This window comes from Pantherophis guttatus, chromosome 12 (genome assembly GCF_059756535.1).
Source record: "Pantherophis guttatus breed Tessera chromosome 12, ASM5975653v1, whole genome shotgun sequence".
NCBI lineage: Eukaryota > Metazoa > Chordata > Lepidosauria > Squamata > Colubridae > Pantherophis > Pantherophis guttatus.
Genome location: NC_142074.1, coordinates 22,570,051 through 22,585,723, shown reverse-complemented (window position 1 = coordinate 22,585,723; position 15,673 = coordinate 22,570,051). Strand labels below are relative to the sequence as shown.

At 44.8% G+C, this 15,673-nt stretch overlaps 1 protein-coding gene across 5 annotated transcripts in view; it reads left to right on the top strand.

Moving 5' to 3' along the window:
• The first annotated feature begins 375 nt into the window (after window positions 1-375).
• MTMR1 (myotubularin related protein 1) overlaps window positions 376-15,673 on the top strand; it is a 36,021-nt gene continuing 20,723 nt past the window's right edge. The window contains exons 1-8 of one of the 5 annotated variants that reach the window (XM_060683922.2): window positions 536-1,195; window positions 2,539-2,644; window positions 4,109-4,132; window positions 7,070-7,120; window positions 10,159-10,234; window positions 12,537-12,631; window positions 12,743-12,850; window positions 14,627-14,725. In XM_060683922.2, the coding sequence (XP_060539905.2) occupies window positions 1,032-1,195; window positions 2,539-2,644; window positions 4,109-4,132; window positions 7,070-7,120; window positions 10,159-10,234; window positions 12,537-12,631; window positions 12,743-12,850; window positions 14,627-14,725 (723 nt within the window). In that variant the 5' untranslated portion in view covers window positions 536-1,031. Of the gene's footprint in view, window positions 1,304-2,538; window positions 2,645-4,108; window positions 4,133-7,069; window positions 7,121-10,158; window positions 10,235-12,536; window positions 12,632-12,742; window positions 12,851-14,626; window positions 14,726-15,673 lie in introns of all 5 variants that reach the window. The other 4 variants (XM_060683924.2, XM_060683923.2, XM_060683925.2 and 1 more) reach the window with 4 other exon arrangements.

Here is a 15,673-nt window from a genome sequence, read left to right as displayed (position 1 = left end):
CACCCACACTTCTCCATTCCCCATTCCTCCCCCCCCCAGCTTTGCAGACACCCTTCCTTTCCCCAGCTTTGCACACCCACCCACCCTTCTCCATTCCCTCCCCACCCCCACCCCCGAGCTTTGCCCAGGGACACTTCCACTCTCTAACTTTGCACACCCAGCCCTTCTCCCTTGGCCCCAAGCTTTGCACACCCCCACTTCTCCATTCCCCATTTCCCCCCAGCTTTGCACTCCCAGCCACCCTTCCATCCCCCAGCCTCGCACTCCCAGGCACCCTTCTCCTTTTTCCTAGCTTTGCACACCCACGCTTCCATTCCCTAGCTTTGCACACCGGTACCCCCCCTTCTCCCTTGGCCCCAAGCCTTGCACACCCCCACTTCTCCATTCCCCATTTCCCCCCCCCAGCTTTGCAGACACCCTTCCTTTCCCCAGCTTTTGCACGCCCACCCACCCTTCTCCATTCCCCCCCACCCAGAGCTTTGCCCAGGGACACTTCCACTCTCTAACTTTGCACACCCACCCCTTCTCCCTTGGCCCCAAGCTTTGCACTCCCAGCCACCCTTCCATCCCCCAGCCTCGCACTCCCAGGCACACTTCTCCTTTTTCCCAGCTTTGCACACCCACGCTTCCATTCCCTAGCTTTGCACACCCTTCTCCCTTGGCCCCAAGCTTTGCACACCCCCACTTCTCCATTCCCCCTCCCCAGCTTTGCAGACACCCTTCCTTTCCCCAGCTTTTGCACGCCCACCCACCCTTCTCCATTCCCCCCAGCTTTGCACACCCACGCCCTTCTCCCTTGGCCCCAACCTTTGCACACCCCCACTTCTCCATTCCACCCCCCACCCCAGCTTTGCACACCCAACCACCCACCCACCCTTTTGCATCCCCCAGCCTGGGCCCCGCGAGCCCCTTTGCACCCACCCACCCATTTCCCCCGCTTGTCGGCATCGGGGCGGAGGAGGCCCTGCCCGGCCAGGCGGCGTCGGCGGCTGAAGCGGCCCCTCCTGCTCGGCGGAAGCGGCGCGTCCAACATGGAAGGCGGCAGGCCGGCGGCGGCGGCAGCGGGGACGGGGACGGCGTTGGGGGCTTCGCTGGAGTCAGGAGGCCCGGCCCGGAGGCCTTCCCGCTTGGCGGCCCCGGCTGCCTCCACGGCCCCGGCCTCGGCCTCGCCAGGCGCCGAACAGCCCGCCGACAGGTGAGGCAGGCCGGGAAGGAAGGAAGGAAGGAAGGAAGAGAGAGAGAGGAAAAAAAAAACGGGGCCTTCGCCCGCTCGTCAACTACCACCACGACTCCAAAGCCCATGGTGCGCGGCCGGGCCTAGCCGGAGTCGCCCTCCTCTGGCGGCTACTCCCCCGCCGACGGCCGGACGGGTGGGAGGGGAAACATGGGCTTTGTCGTCCATCCCGGCGGGTTCGGGGCTGACATAAAGAGAGGAGGAGGGGGTTTTTTGGGGGGGAGTGGGGGGTTGAGAGTGCTGGGCCTCTGGGCAACATGGGCTTTGTGGTTCTTTTCCTCCCACCGGTCCCTAGGCAATCTGGAGTTGCTATTGTTTTGAGGAAGGGGGGTTTTTGTAGTCCAGAGCAACTGGTGGGTGGTCTTCTTTTTGGGGGGTTGGGGTTGAGGGGGGGTGACAGGAGGAGCTTCTTTTGGGGTGGGTGATGGGGTTTGTAGTCCAGCCAAGACTGGGAAAGAGGCACTTTCTGGGGTGGGTAAGCAGGATGGACAGTTGGGGAGAGAAAAAATGCTATTATTATTATTATTATTTTTTCTTTGGCGTCAACTTTTAAAAATCCTCACTTTGCAACACTGTTTGCCCTTTTCGCAGATCACAAAATTAAGAACAGGGTGATGGGGTTTTGTAGTCCAGCCAGGCTGGGAAAGAGGCACTTTCTGGGGTGGGTAAGCAGGATGGACAGTTGGGGAGAAAAAATGCTATTATTATTATTTTTTCTTTGGCGTCAACTTTTATAAAACTTCACTTTGCAACACTGCTTGCCCTTTTCGCAGCTCACAAAATTAAATATAGGGTGATGGGGTTTGTAGTCCAGCCGGGCTGGGAAAGAGGCACTTACTGGCGTGGTGGGCAGGATGGATAGTTGGGGGAAAAAATGCTATTTTGTGTGTGGGGGGGGGGATCAACTTTCTGCTGCTAAAACGAGACAGTGAGTTTTGCCTCATTTTACGACCTTTCCTCTCACTGTTAAGAGAATCATTGTCATCGTTGAGTCACCCGGTTGTTAAGTGAATCTGGCTTCCCCGTTGACTTGGCTTGTTGGAAGGTCTCAAAAGGGGGATCACATGACCCCGGACCACTGCGACCGTCATAAATAGAGGAGTCCGTTTCCAGGGGTTCCAAATTTTAATCACATGACCAGGACCTTGCTGCAACGGTTGTAAATGTGAAACGTCACTTTTTTTCCGTGCCCTTGTAACTTCGAACGGTCACTAAACGGAACGGTTGTAAGTCGAGGCCTACTTGTATAGATATAAAAACAGTTTTTAAAAAAGTCAAATCACATGTTACGTGTCGTCTTGTAGCCCTACAGGATCCCATGTTGAGTGGTGCAAGCAACTCATCGCAGCTACGATTTCTAGCCAGATTTCGGGTTCTGTCCTCTCGGACAATGTATCCAGAGAACATCGGGTAAGTTTTTAATCTTAATTTATTTAATGTATCTTATCAGTAGTACTGAGAGTTTTAGAAATAAGAGTAGAAATTAGAATTCTTTATTGGCCAAGTGAATTCTTTATTGGCCAAGACACACAAGGAATAAACTCAGTGTACATACAATAATAGTGATAGATCATTAATCGTAGTCATTGTAAAAAATACATTCATCATAAAACATTAGATACAAAACTTAGTGATAGTCACAGGATGCTAAATAAGCATCCGGGTTGTCATACATGTCAGCTAAAATATAATACAGGTAGTCCTGGGCTTACAACAGTTTCATTTAGTGACAGTGCTAGAAGCTTTAGCTGAAGTTTTTTTACATTGAAGACTCGGTGATAAAAGATCTAAAGATACAGGTAGTCCTCAAATTACAACTGTTCGTTTAGTGACCATTCAAAGTTACAACGGCAGTGGAAAAAAAGCGACTTAATGACCGTTTTTCACACTTACGACCCTTGTAGCATCCTCCTTGGCCCCGTGATCAAAATAACTACAATTTGGACAGATAAATTGTCTCTGCCATTACATTGGCTGATGGAATTGGAGATTAAATTTCTATTCTCCATATATCTTGGGGTCTTTTTTTTTTCTTTATTCGGTTTTTTTTTTCCCCATTGAGAACTTGAAGGAATATCTTTAGCTAACTTCCTGGAGAACTGTCCCCGATCAGGGTCAAACGTCGTATTTACTTCTCACATTCTGTTAAGATAATAATAAAACAAACAAATAAATACACCATGATAGAATAGCATTGAGACTATAAATGTTAGTTCTAACTTTGGGTGTGTCTTGTTTAATTAATTACCTGACTGAAGCGATCAAGATTTAAACAGTTGCTTAAATTTATTCAGGAGACTACCCAGTAGTGGTAGATTATTGGCTACCTTGTGGTGGTAAATTATTATTTTAACTATGCAAAATAAATCTGAATATTTCAATGGTACTTGTTTCCTACGAATAACAGGTAGTGGGAAGGAATGAAATGATTGGTGCATCCATGTTAAAATACCAACCTTACCTTTGTTTTTGTTTTAATGACAGTATTTTCTTTTTTTTAAAAAAACCAGTGAAGTAATTGCATATTTTGAATGCAATTCAAAATGCAAAATCTTTGGTCAGCAGAATATCCTAATTCTGCTGACCAAAGATTTCACTTTATGGTTGTCTTTAAACTTCTGGTTCTCTTGATATTTTTTTTGTCAACACCTTCAAAGAAATTAATGGAAGAGATTCCACATTTTGGGGTGGGAAGGGAAGTCCCTTGGTTATTTGAAAATCCTTGATGCATTGATATTCAATCTTGTAATAAGTGATCGTATAGATCTATGGTCCTGATTGGGCCTCTGAGAACATCCTCATGGAAGTGGCTTTGCCTAAAATCAGGATTTCAGTCTATAACTTGTTGGATAATATCTGTATTTTAACTAACAGGTGTACAGGAAGCCTACCATAAGGGTAAGAATATATGTGGCTGTCAGCAAGTTAGACTCTTTATCTGTTCTGTGCTTTTTTTTTTCCCCCTGTTGTGTTCAAAACTTGATGTGCTTTTGGTGTTTGACTTCTTGACTTCATAAATGGTTGTTTTTAAGCTGCTGGCCCCTCTCACTATGCAGCATAATAGCTTGTTTGCCATAGAACTGTTGTATGTTGTATTCCAGTGCTTTCATAAACAATAAAAATCAGATTAAGGTAAAGGTAAAGGTTCCCCTCGCACATATGTGCTAGTCGTTCCCCACTCTAGGGGGCAGTGCTCATCTCCGTTTCAAAGCCGAAGAGCCAGCGCTGTCCGAGGACGTCTCCGTGGTCGTGTGGCCGACATAACTCAACACCAAAGGTGCACGGAACACTGTTTCCTTCCCACCAAAGGTGGTCCCTATTTTTCTACCTGCATTTTTTATGTGCTTTCGAACTGCTAGGTTGGCAGAAGCTGGGACAAGTCACGGGAACTCACCCCCGTTACGCGGCGCTAGGGATTCGAACCGCTGAACTGCCGGCCGACTTTTCGATCGACAAGCTCAGCGTCTTAGCCACTGAGCCACCGCATTCCTGAAAAAAAAACCCCAGATTAGGAGTATTTTAACTTTCGTTGGAAAAGCAAGGGAAACAACTTAGGTTTTATCCTATTAATTCTGACAACGTAAGTCCTCCCAGCTGACGCTTGTGTGCTGCAGGCGGCAGAGGACAATTTTAGCAGCTGTAAAGCAGGCAGTGTGCTCAAGTGGTTGGAAAGGAAAGTCTACGGAAAGCCTTAATTTAGTCTGTATCAACAAGAGGCCCATTCACGCCTCCCTTTACACAAGCTTGATTGTCAAACTCTTCAGAGAGGGAGTCTTAACACAGGGGTCTCGGGGTTATCACTGCAGTAGCCAGTAGCGTGGCTCCCCAAATTGTTAAAACCGATTACTTCGGTGTCCCCAAGGTACTTTGCAAAAGGCTACAAGTTCCAGATTAACAAGAGTTGGAAGGTACCTTGTAGGACATCTAGTCCAACCCTCAATGTTTCACTTTTCATCCATTCGCTTCTTTGGTTCTGAAGAAGTTTCCCGGATGAGAAGGGGAAACATTTTCAAGGCAAAACAAAGAAAAGCCCAGTTGCCTTTTGAAAAAAACATCCATGACCTGGATGATGGAGAATCTCCATAGAGATTCATTCGGTGGTGATTTTTTTTTTCTTTTCTTTTTGCTTTGCTGTCCTTTCCCAAAAAAAGCTCCTCTTTCCAATGATCAAATAGACAAGCAAGAAATGCATAAAAAGAAGAAGAAAAAAACCTTGGACTACTTACTATCTGCTTCCCTACTTTATAAGGAGACTTTCAACCATATAAGTATGATGCCTATACTGAACCTTCAAATAAAATATCAAGACGAAAAGCCACTGCCCTAAACACATTTGCTCTAAGTTTTTATTTGTGAAAGGCAAGGATTTTATTTTCAGTTATGTACTGCATTTTTTCCCCTTGTCTCCCTATCTGATTGCTCAGCGTTCAGCCAAATCTTTCTAGCTGCTTCTTCTTATTTTTATTTTATTTTTTTTGTGCCGGATCTTCTGCTATATTCTACACCCTTCATCTGTGTCAGACGAGACTTAAGACACAACAGCTCAGTCCTGCTCTTTGAAACGATATTCTGAAGCGCAATCTACCTTAATCTTCTGAAGGTTGGCTGCTGACGGTTTGAAGGGCAATTGAACCCTGCTTTCCGAATGAAAGGGACGCAGATGAGAAGAGCTAGGGAATTTATCCAGTTCTTTAGCTCCATAACGAAACATGGAGATTTAGGTGGCCAGTCAAATCCATTGGACAGGATAAGGAGACATCCAAAGCCAGGGAAAGAGAGGGCTCTGGTCAAAAGGACCACTGTTTCTTCAACTCTAGAGCAGGCGTCTCCAAATTTGGCAACTTTAGGACGTGTGGATTTCAACTCCCAGAATTGGGAGCCAGCCACGTTTGAAGTTTGGAGACAACCTGCTCTGGAGGAAGCCTTTCAAAGCTTCCAAAACAGGGGTTTCCAACCTTAGCAAACTGAAGACTTGTGGACTTCACTTCCCAGAATTCCCACGGTGGAAGTTGAAGTCCACAAGTCTTAAAAGTTGCCAAGGTTGGAAATATCAGTTGATCTGGATGTTCTCAAAGATATTTGAGGAACAGCAATTTAGCATCATTCATGGATCGACCCACTCTGGGAGGGGAACCTGTGACCTGCAGAACCATTTCAAACTGACATTTTAATCAGACGATCAAAACCAGGTGCAGTCAAACTCTGGCACGGCACATTTCCCTGAATCTCACCCCAAATCTCCCTTTATGTTAATGAGCAGATTCCAGACAGTTTTGTTGCATTCTTAGCACACAAAAAAAATTTTTTTAATAGAACCAGCGAGGGAAGGGAAACGTCATTGTTCAATCTTCAGATTGTTGCATGGTTTTTGTTTTCTGCTACCGAGATGTGCTGTCAATCAGTTTCCTTCTGTCGTTTTTTTAAAGCATGCTGGCTACTTTGATCCTCTGCATTTTGCCTTTTTTTCCCCCCGGTTTTGAGAGGTTAAAAGATTTCGCGTGTCAAAAGGACAAGGGCGTTCTGTGAGATTAAGGTTTTTCTCTTTAAAAGGAAAAGAAATGCATGTCTTCCTGTTCATTCCTTTCGTTTTGTTGTGTTTTCTTTTTTTTTTTCTTTTCTTTTGTTTTAACCAAAGTAGCCGGTTTCGTAGGTGCCAACCTGTCGACTTTAATGCATTCGATTGGGGAAAGGTATGAAAAAGCTGACGTTGAAGTATCTACTGTCTCTTTTTTGCAAAAAAGAAAAAAAAAATTCTGTCCTTTCACCTTGTTCTGTGCATGTTTTTCCCCCCTCCTCTTACTTCTGCTTGCCACTCGCTGCAACCTTGCAATTCAGGAGATTCAGGATGGACGCAATGGTTATCCTTCTGACGCAGAATTCGATCAGGTTTATATTTATACTCCTATTTCGTTCCCTAACTTAAATAGCTAGTGCAGTGATGGCGAACCTTTTCGGCACCGAGTGCCCAAACCGGACTGTGAATGCATGTGCGAGTGCCGGAGCACCGGAAACCCCGAAGACCAGCTGGCTGGCGTGCACATAATGGCCATTTTTCAGGTCATTTGCAGGCTGTTTTCAGGCCGTTTTCAGGCTGTTTTTGGCCCGGAAAACTGTCCGAAAACAGCCAGAAAATATTGTGGCACATCAGCGGCCTGTGCAGATTGTAGCTGATTCTGACAACGAGGAGGCTAGTGTGGTGCTGCGCCAGCAGCCTGTGCAGCTGGCGCTTGAGTCGGACAGTGAGGAGGCTGGAGAAGATGTGGTGCCAGAGGCAGGGATTCAGCCAGGGCTTTCAGAAGCTCCTTTAAGTGAAGAGGACGAAGAGGAGGACCCTCTTCTTAATGCACGGGTACGCAGAGCTGCCAAAAAGCAGGAGTGGCTCCTCAGGAGGAGGGCGCCTCGAGAGTAAGGCTTGGGGCTAATTGGCCACTCCCTTAGCCTATTTAAGGAGGAACGCCGATTGCAGCAAACTGTAAGGAACAACTTTAGTTCACTCTCCTTCGCGTCTGGATTCTCTGCAAAATTGCTTCTGGGCTTTCTGCCAACCCTAGTAAGACTGTGATTACCTCATCTTAGAATTCTTGTAGGCTGTTAAGAAAGTTTATTAACAGCCTTTGTTTGAAAAAGACTGAGTTATTTGAGTAAAATAAGCTTTGTATAGATTTTGTGTGTGCTACGTTCTTTGGGGTCCATAGCTGGGGAAGAACAGAAAATGGCCCAGAAAACGGCCAGAAAAAGGCCTGAAAACAGTCCCCAAAAAACAGCCTGGTTTTTGGGCGTTTTCTGGGCTGTTTTCCGGAGCTCCGGCACCCGCGAATACCAGCTGGCCGGCATGCATGTGTGAGCCGAAAACCACAAGAGCAGCTGGCGACGGCACGCGTGCCCACAGAGAGGACTATGTGTGCCACCTCTGGGACGCGTGCCTTAGGTTCGCCATCACGGAGCTAGTGTTTTTCCATGGGGCGTTGGAAAAAGGTAACTATGCGGGGGGGTTTGTTAACCTGTTCGTCCACAGCTTGACAACTGACGTGAAAGATGGAGACGCAACCAGGGGTGTGTTTATAGAACCTAGGAAATAAATTCCTGCCAAGGATAGAATTGCTAAACTGGGGAGGTTCTTCTTTAAAATGCTCCAAAGGTTAGCCTTATTCCCTAGAGACTTGGAACTTTTGAGTAGGGGTAATCCTTGACTTACAACCATTTGTTTAGTGGCCGAAGTTAACGACGGCTCTGAGAAAAAAAGGGACTTGTGACCATTTTTCACACTTAACGACCATCCCCGTGGTCACGTGATCAAAAGTTCAGCCGCTTGGCAACCGACTCATATTTATGACAGTCGCCTGGGGTCATGTGTGATCCCCTTTTGCATCCTTCTGACAAGCGAAGCCAACGAAGAAGCCCGATTCACTTAACAACGGTGATGAGAAAGGTGGTAAAACAGGGCAGAACTCCCTTAACCACTGTCTCGGGTTAGCAGCGGAAAATTCGGTTCTCAATTACTGTATTTTTCGGAGTATAAGACGTTCCGGACTATGAGACACACCTACCTCTTTTGGAGAGGAAAACAAGAAAACAAAATCTGCCTCTGCCTCCTAGCAATTTGCCTCCTTGCAGCAAACAGCCTGTTTCAGTTTCAGTTTCATTTTCTTCACAGCCTGATTAGCACAAGAAAAACAATCTGCCTCTGCCTCCCAGCAATTTGCCTCCCTGCAGCAAACAGTGGAGGCCAAAAAAGGGTTGTGTGCAGGCGGCAATAGGCAATGGCAATCCCTGCAGCCTGAAACAGCTGATGGTCAGGAGGCCGATCCAGCCGACAATCAGCTGCTTGTGCTAATCAGGCTGTGAAGAAACTGAAACGGAAACAGGCTGTTTGCCACAAGGAGGCAAATTGCTGGGAGGTAGAGGCCACAGGGAGGGCGGAGCTACATTCAGTATATAAAACGCACCCAAATTTTCACCCTCTTTTAGGGGAGGGAAAAAAAGTGTGTCTTATACTCCGAAAAATACGGTAAATAGGCGTAAGTCGAGGGCTGCCTGTAGCCACGAGGTAGGGAAGACAGCCACGGGTGCTTGAAAAGGGCCACGGAAACATCCTTCCCTCCATGATCAATGCCACATGATGCCGTTAAAAGAGGGTACCCTGGCATCTTGGAGCCACGATTTAACACAAGTCTTCCGGTACAAATGTGATCTCTAAGACTTCCAGCAGGTGAGGAGATTTAACGAAGCTTGGCTTACAACACCGCCTCCGTTTCCCTAAGCCTTGCTGAAACCTTTTAGATCCGTAGGAACTTAACAACCTTTGTACGCACTTCTGGGATAATCAGCCTGACTTTTGCGTAAGTGTTTTCGCACTTTAACCCACTTCGCTTTCGTCAGCGTGTCGTCCAAGAGCAAAGCCATCCAGCTTCACGGATGCCCCGTAGAACCTGGACAGATTTACTCTGCCTTGATCAAGCTCGAGAGGTCCTGAGATCGGCCACTGGATCACCATCCCCTACCCCTCCTGCTCGGGAATCCGTTCCCTTCTGAAACCTTGAAATCCAGGATCCCTTCCCTTCGCGGTGGGGCGAACCCACATTCGTAACATCAGCGTCCCTCCTGCTTCGTCAAATTTCCCCATCCCGCTCCCACGGAAAACCGCCGTCTGAGCTGGATCGGCCACGACCGATCCGTCGCAGAACCAGAGTAGCGGGTGATGAACTGGTATCCGAGTGGCGGGATCCTGTGATCTCCTGGCCTCCTTGTCTGCAAACAAGTCTCTTGCCCGCCCCCCCCCCCCCCAGCGTTGACGTATACAAAACGTGCAATTTGTGCGGCTTCTCTAACTTTCTAGCCAATGCAAGTGGGTTTTTCCCACTTTGGAAAAGCTCGTGGAAAACGAGACCCGGGATTTGATTTTCACCTTTTGGATCTCTTGCCAGGCCCTGAGGGATGGGAACAAGCTGGCCCAGATGGAAGAAGCCCCTCTCTTTCCCGGAGAGTCCATCAAAGCGATCGGTAAGTGCAGGGGTTAAATGTAAAATTTGTTACTACCGGTTCTGTGGGCGTGGCTTGGGGTAATGTGACTGTGTGGGCGTGGCCAACTTTTTTTTTTTTTTTTTTATAGCATTTTTCCTAATGCTTTGAAAAGTCTCTGCCTATCAGGCAACTCAGTTGGGATCGTCAGAGGCTTTTCAAAGCGTTTTTTTTCTGCAACCTCTGGCCAAAGAGGTGGTAAAAAAAATGCTTTGAAAAGCCTCTACCGATCAGGCAACTCAGCTGGGATCGTCAGAGTCTTTTCAAAGCATTTTTTTTACCACCTCTTCGGCCAAAGAGGTTGCAGAAAAAAAACGCTTTGAAAAGCCTCTGACGATCCCAGCTGAGCCGCGCGATCATCAGAGGCTTTTTTTTTTTTTTTTACTTTTAAAAGCATTTTTTCGTCGGAAGAGGTTGTAGAAAAAATGCTTTTAAAAGTTAAAAAAAGAAAGTCTCTGATGATCGTGCAGCTCAGCTGGGCATGGTGAGGGGGCGCAGGGATTTTTGCTACCGGTTCTCCGAACCACCCGCCACCATCGCTACCGGATCGGGCGATCCGGTCTGAACCGGGAGCATTTCACCCCTGGGTAAGTGAGACCACTTAAAACGAAGACGGCCGCGGCGTTTCTCCTCGGCAGCTAGACGTCACAAAGACAAGCCATCTCCCTTGTCGTTTCAGTATCTGCCAGAACGCGGCTGCAAGATTTCCATCTTTGCAATCCTTAATCCCTTCAACCCAAAGCGGGGCTCGCCGAGCACAAAAGGCGGCTCCGTCTGAAAAGAATTTTAATTACGAATTAACATAGAATTAAGCGAGCCGCGAGATGGATGTCTGAGTTATAATCCCGCAGATACTTAACTGCTCAGCAGTTTCATCCCGTTGCTTTGTTGTAGGGTTTTGTTTTTTTTTTAGTGTTCCAATACTTGGAAATGAAATGTTGGCGATCTGAACAGCGTGTGGGTACCCACGTCTCTTTTCCTCTCTCAAAAGTCCATTGAAAAATTAAAGAGAAGGAAAGCTGTGGGGATTCTCAGTCATCCAGGTCATGGCTGTCCCAGAGGTGCTTTTCGAAAAGACAACTGGAGTTTCTTGGATTTGGTTTTTTTTTTTCCCCCCTCAAAAACATTTTGCTTCTCATGTAAGAAGCTCAACTGAAGAAGCCTCTCGGATGAGAAGCGAAACGTTTTCGAAAGAAAAACCTGAGAAAGTCCAGTTGTCTTTTAGAAAAGCACTTTTGGGATAACAGTGAACTGGTTGTAATGCTTTTTTGCTATTTCCCCAAAATGGCTGGCTGGGGAATTCTGGGAGTTGAAGTCCACAGGTATTAAAGATTTCCTTCCCTGGAGATTAATTGCTCAATAATGTCGGTAGAACAGCCCAATCCTTGCTATAATACATTAGGAAGTGATATTACTGTGTGATATGTAGTATATATATATAGTACTACATACTACTATATGGTAATATCACTTTGTCCATTTTGGATGAATTATATAATGACTGAGAAGGGGAGTGTATGTGTGTATATGTGTGTGTGGATGGATGGATGGATAGATGGAGGGATGGACGGATAGATAGATAGATAGATAGATAGATAGATAGATAGATAGATAGATAGATAGATAGATAGATAGATAGATAGATGGATGATAGGTAGATAGATGGATGATAGACAGATAGATATAGATGGATGATAGATGGATAGATAGATGGATGATAGATAGATGATAGATAGACAGACAGACAGACATAGAGATAGATGGATAGATGGTTGGATGATAGGTAGATAGGTAGACAGGTGATAGACAGACAGATAGATAGATGATTGATGGATGGATAGACAGACAGACAGACAGATAGATAGATAAGAATGGATGATAGGTAGATAGATGATAGAGATAGATAGATAGATAGATAGATAGATAGATAGATAGATAGATAGATAGATAGTATAAAATTAAAATTTAAGACGTCATCTGTGCTTAAAACATTTAATTTTTTAAAATGGGGATCCCTGTGCCTTTAGCATTTCCTAAAATTGACATAGCTTGGTCTTTCTTTATTTTACTCTTCTATTGTAAAAATACGAAACTGTAAAACGAAGGGCCGTGAAAGATTTTTTTTTTTTTAAATCCTTTATTATACCTTGCTGTGCAAAAGGGCTTTTATTCCACCCGTAACGCTGTATTCAAATTGGGATTTGAAAGCAGAGATCATATCTTGCATGAAAGATTTTTCAATAAAGGGATGTAAGCACTAATAAAATGTCACCTTTTTTCTCAGCTAAAGATGTGGTCTATATCTGCCCATTCATCGGAGCCATCAGTGGCACGTTGACAGTGACCGATTACAAAATGTATTTCAAGAATGTGGAGAGGGTGAGTCTTTGTTCTGTATTGCACATCATGCCTTTTCTTGTCCCAGGTGATAAATATTTACTCATGGGTGTATTTTTAAAAAATGTTATTTTTTTTTCATTCGAATTTCAGGATCCACATTTTGTCCTTGACGTTCCCCTCGGAGTAATAAGTAGAGTGGAAAAGATTGGCGTGCAGAGCCACGGAGACAATTCTTGCGGTATAGAGATTGTTTGCAAGGTACGGATTGGATGTCTGTAGAGATTCTCCGTCATCCAGGTGATGGTTGTCCCAAAGGTGCATTTTTTCAGGAGGCAACTGGACTTCCTTGATTTTTCTTTTGAAGACGTTTCACTTCTCATCCAAGAGGCTTCTTCAGCTCTGACTAGATGGTGGGGAATGGAAGGATTTATATTCCATGCAGACAGCTGGTCTTTTGCATCCTTTTAGAGGGTCATTGAAGCACTTGGAGGTTTATCTGTGGGTCACCTGAGTGGTGCTCCTGGTTCCTGTAGTCTGCAGTTTTTTTTCCTCTAGAAATCCATTCCATCCCAAATTGTGTAGCTAAAAGTCTGTAGAGATTCTCCGTCATCCAGGTCAAGGTGCTTTTTTTCAGGAGGCAACTGGGCTTTTTTGTTTTTCTTCTTTTGAAGACGTTTCGTTTCTCATCCAAGAAGTCAGAGCTGAAGAAGCTTCTCGGATTAGAAGCGAAACATCTTCAACAGAAAAAAAAAAACAAGGAACTGCAGTTGCCTCCTGAAAAAAAGCACCTTGGGGACAAAAATGCTGCTTTTGGATTTCTGTACAACAGTAATGCTATCGCGTCAGGCTTCTCCCCCAAAGTAGAACCAGTTGGCCAAACACTGAAAGATCCATGAACTTCTGCTAAGACATTTCATTGTAGAAAAGGTAAAAGGCCATTACGAAGGAATCCTGCGAAGCCGTACAACAAACAGGAGTTCTGTTTGCCAGAATCCAAGTTCATCCAAGCTCAGAGAGCAAAAAAGAACCCCCACAGTTCAGTCCTGAGCTGCAAATCACTCTCTTCTGTTGAGTAATCCAAATTGAAACTTCATGTGCTGCTTTTTTCCATCTTAGAAGAGAAGGCCAGGCAGGTTCTGTTTGGTCGGGGAGATGCTGTTTGTTCCTTGTTTTGGGATGGTCCGATCAATTATCAATCATTTGTTTGTTGTGATCCATTTGAGAAGCAACTTTCCCAAGCTTCTCACAACTATTGTCCTAGAAATCAAAAGTTTAGGATGGAATTTTACTGTGCCCAAAGCATACAGTAGTGGCCAAAATTGTGGAAGCCTTTTTGGGAAAAAGTGTATTATTGAGGTTTGATGGCTAATAACACCACTTTTGGGGGGGAGTTTCAAGATAATCTTATTCCACTGCTGGAATGGCCTGGGAATAGCCCAGACCTTCACCCAGTTGAAAATCTAGGGAGCTGACTAAAGAAACTTGTTAACCAGCAATAAAACCCAGTTAATAGAAGCAATCCTTCAATCTTGGTTTCACATGTTAACAGCTGCAGAACTAAAAGACTTGGTTCACTCCATGGCAAGATGTTGTAAGGCCATCATTCATGCTAAAGGTTACCCAACTAAGCATTAACTGACGTGGGGATCATTTTTGTATATCTCCTTTTTTCTATGGTGATCATTTTTGTATATCTTGTTTTTTCTATGTGTTTCACTTTTCTTTTTTATAGTTTAACTGCAATTCTAATAGCAAATCCTTCATAAAAATTATTGCATTTCATTCTTGATTAAATTATCTTCCCATTGATATCTAATTTTATGGTACTACTCCCCAAAAAAGTGGTGTTATGAGCTAGTTTTAGAAAAGACACTTTTCCCAAAAGGTTTCCACAATTTTGGTCACTACTGTAAATTAAACATGATTTTCTCTAGCAAGAGTCGCCAATGCCAAATGCTTAAATTTCTATAAAGTGCTGTAATTTATATATATATATATATATAACCAGTCAAACCTAAAGATATCTTTCAACAGGATATGAGAAACTTGCGGTTTGCTTATAAACAGGAAGAACAGAGACTGGAGATTTTTCAGAACCTGATTACCCGAGCATTTCCGCTTTCTCACGGGCTGGTAAGCCTAAACGCAAAGTTCTTATCCCTTAGCAAAACACACAAGGAAAAATAAAGGAATGTAAATATGTTGATTTTTTTTTTCTTTCACCATCACAAAATGTAAATATTATCATGGATGCAAGGACAACAAGATTACCGTATTTTTCAGACTATAAGATGCACTTTTTTGTCTCCCAAAAGAGGGTGAAAATGTCTGTACGTCTTATAGACTGAATATTGCCGAAGCCCCACCCACCTGCCGGCTGTTTTTTGGCCTCCGCATGCCCCATTTTTGGGCCTTTTTTTGGCCTTTTTCATGGCTTTTTTCAACCTGTTTTTAAGGCTTTTTTCGGCCCATTTTTTCCAAAAAAATGGGCCGAAAAAAGCCATGAAAAAGGCCAAAAAAAGCCTTGAAAACGGTCCAGAAAAAGCCTCAAAAATGGGGTGGAAAAAGGCCCCAAAACAGGCCAGAAAAAGCCTCAAAAACGGGCTTGGAAAAGCCCCCAAAACAGGCCGGAAAAAGCCTCAAAAACGGGCCGGAAAAAGTCTAGAAATGGGTGGAAAATTGGCCCGAAAAAAGGAAGACCAAAAATTTTTTTTTCTTTTGTTTTCCTCTTCTAAATTTGGGTGCATCTTAAAGTCCAAAAATACGGTAATTTTGTACATAACAGCTATGGAGAGAATATAGAGAGAATAAGGTTTCTCTCTTGAATGGGATGGTGTTATGTCAGTTATGACCTCGACTTAACGACCACAATTGAACCCCAAATTTCTGTCGCTAAGCAAGACCGTTGTTAAGCGAGTTTTGCCCCATTTTACGACCTTTCTTGCCACAGTCGAATCACGGCAGTAACCTGGTTGTTAAGTGAATCTGGCTTCCCCGTTGACTTTGCTCGTTAGAAGGTCGCAAAAGGAAGTCATTTGACCCCGGGATACGGCAACTGTCATAAGTTTGAGCCAGTTGCAA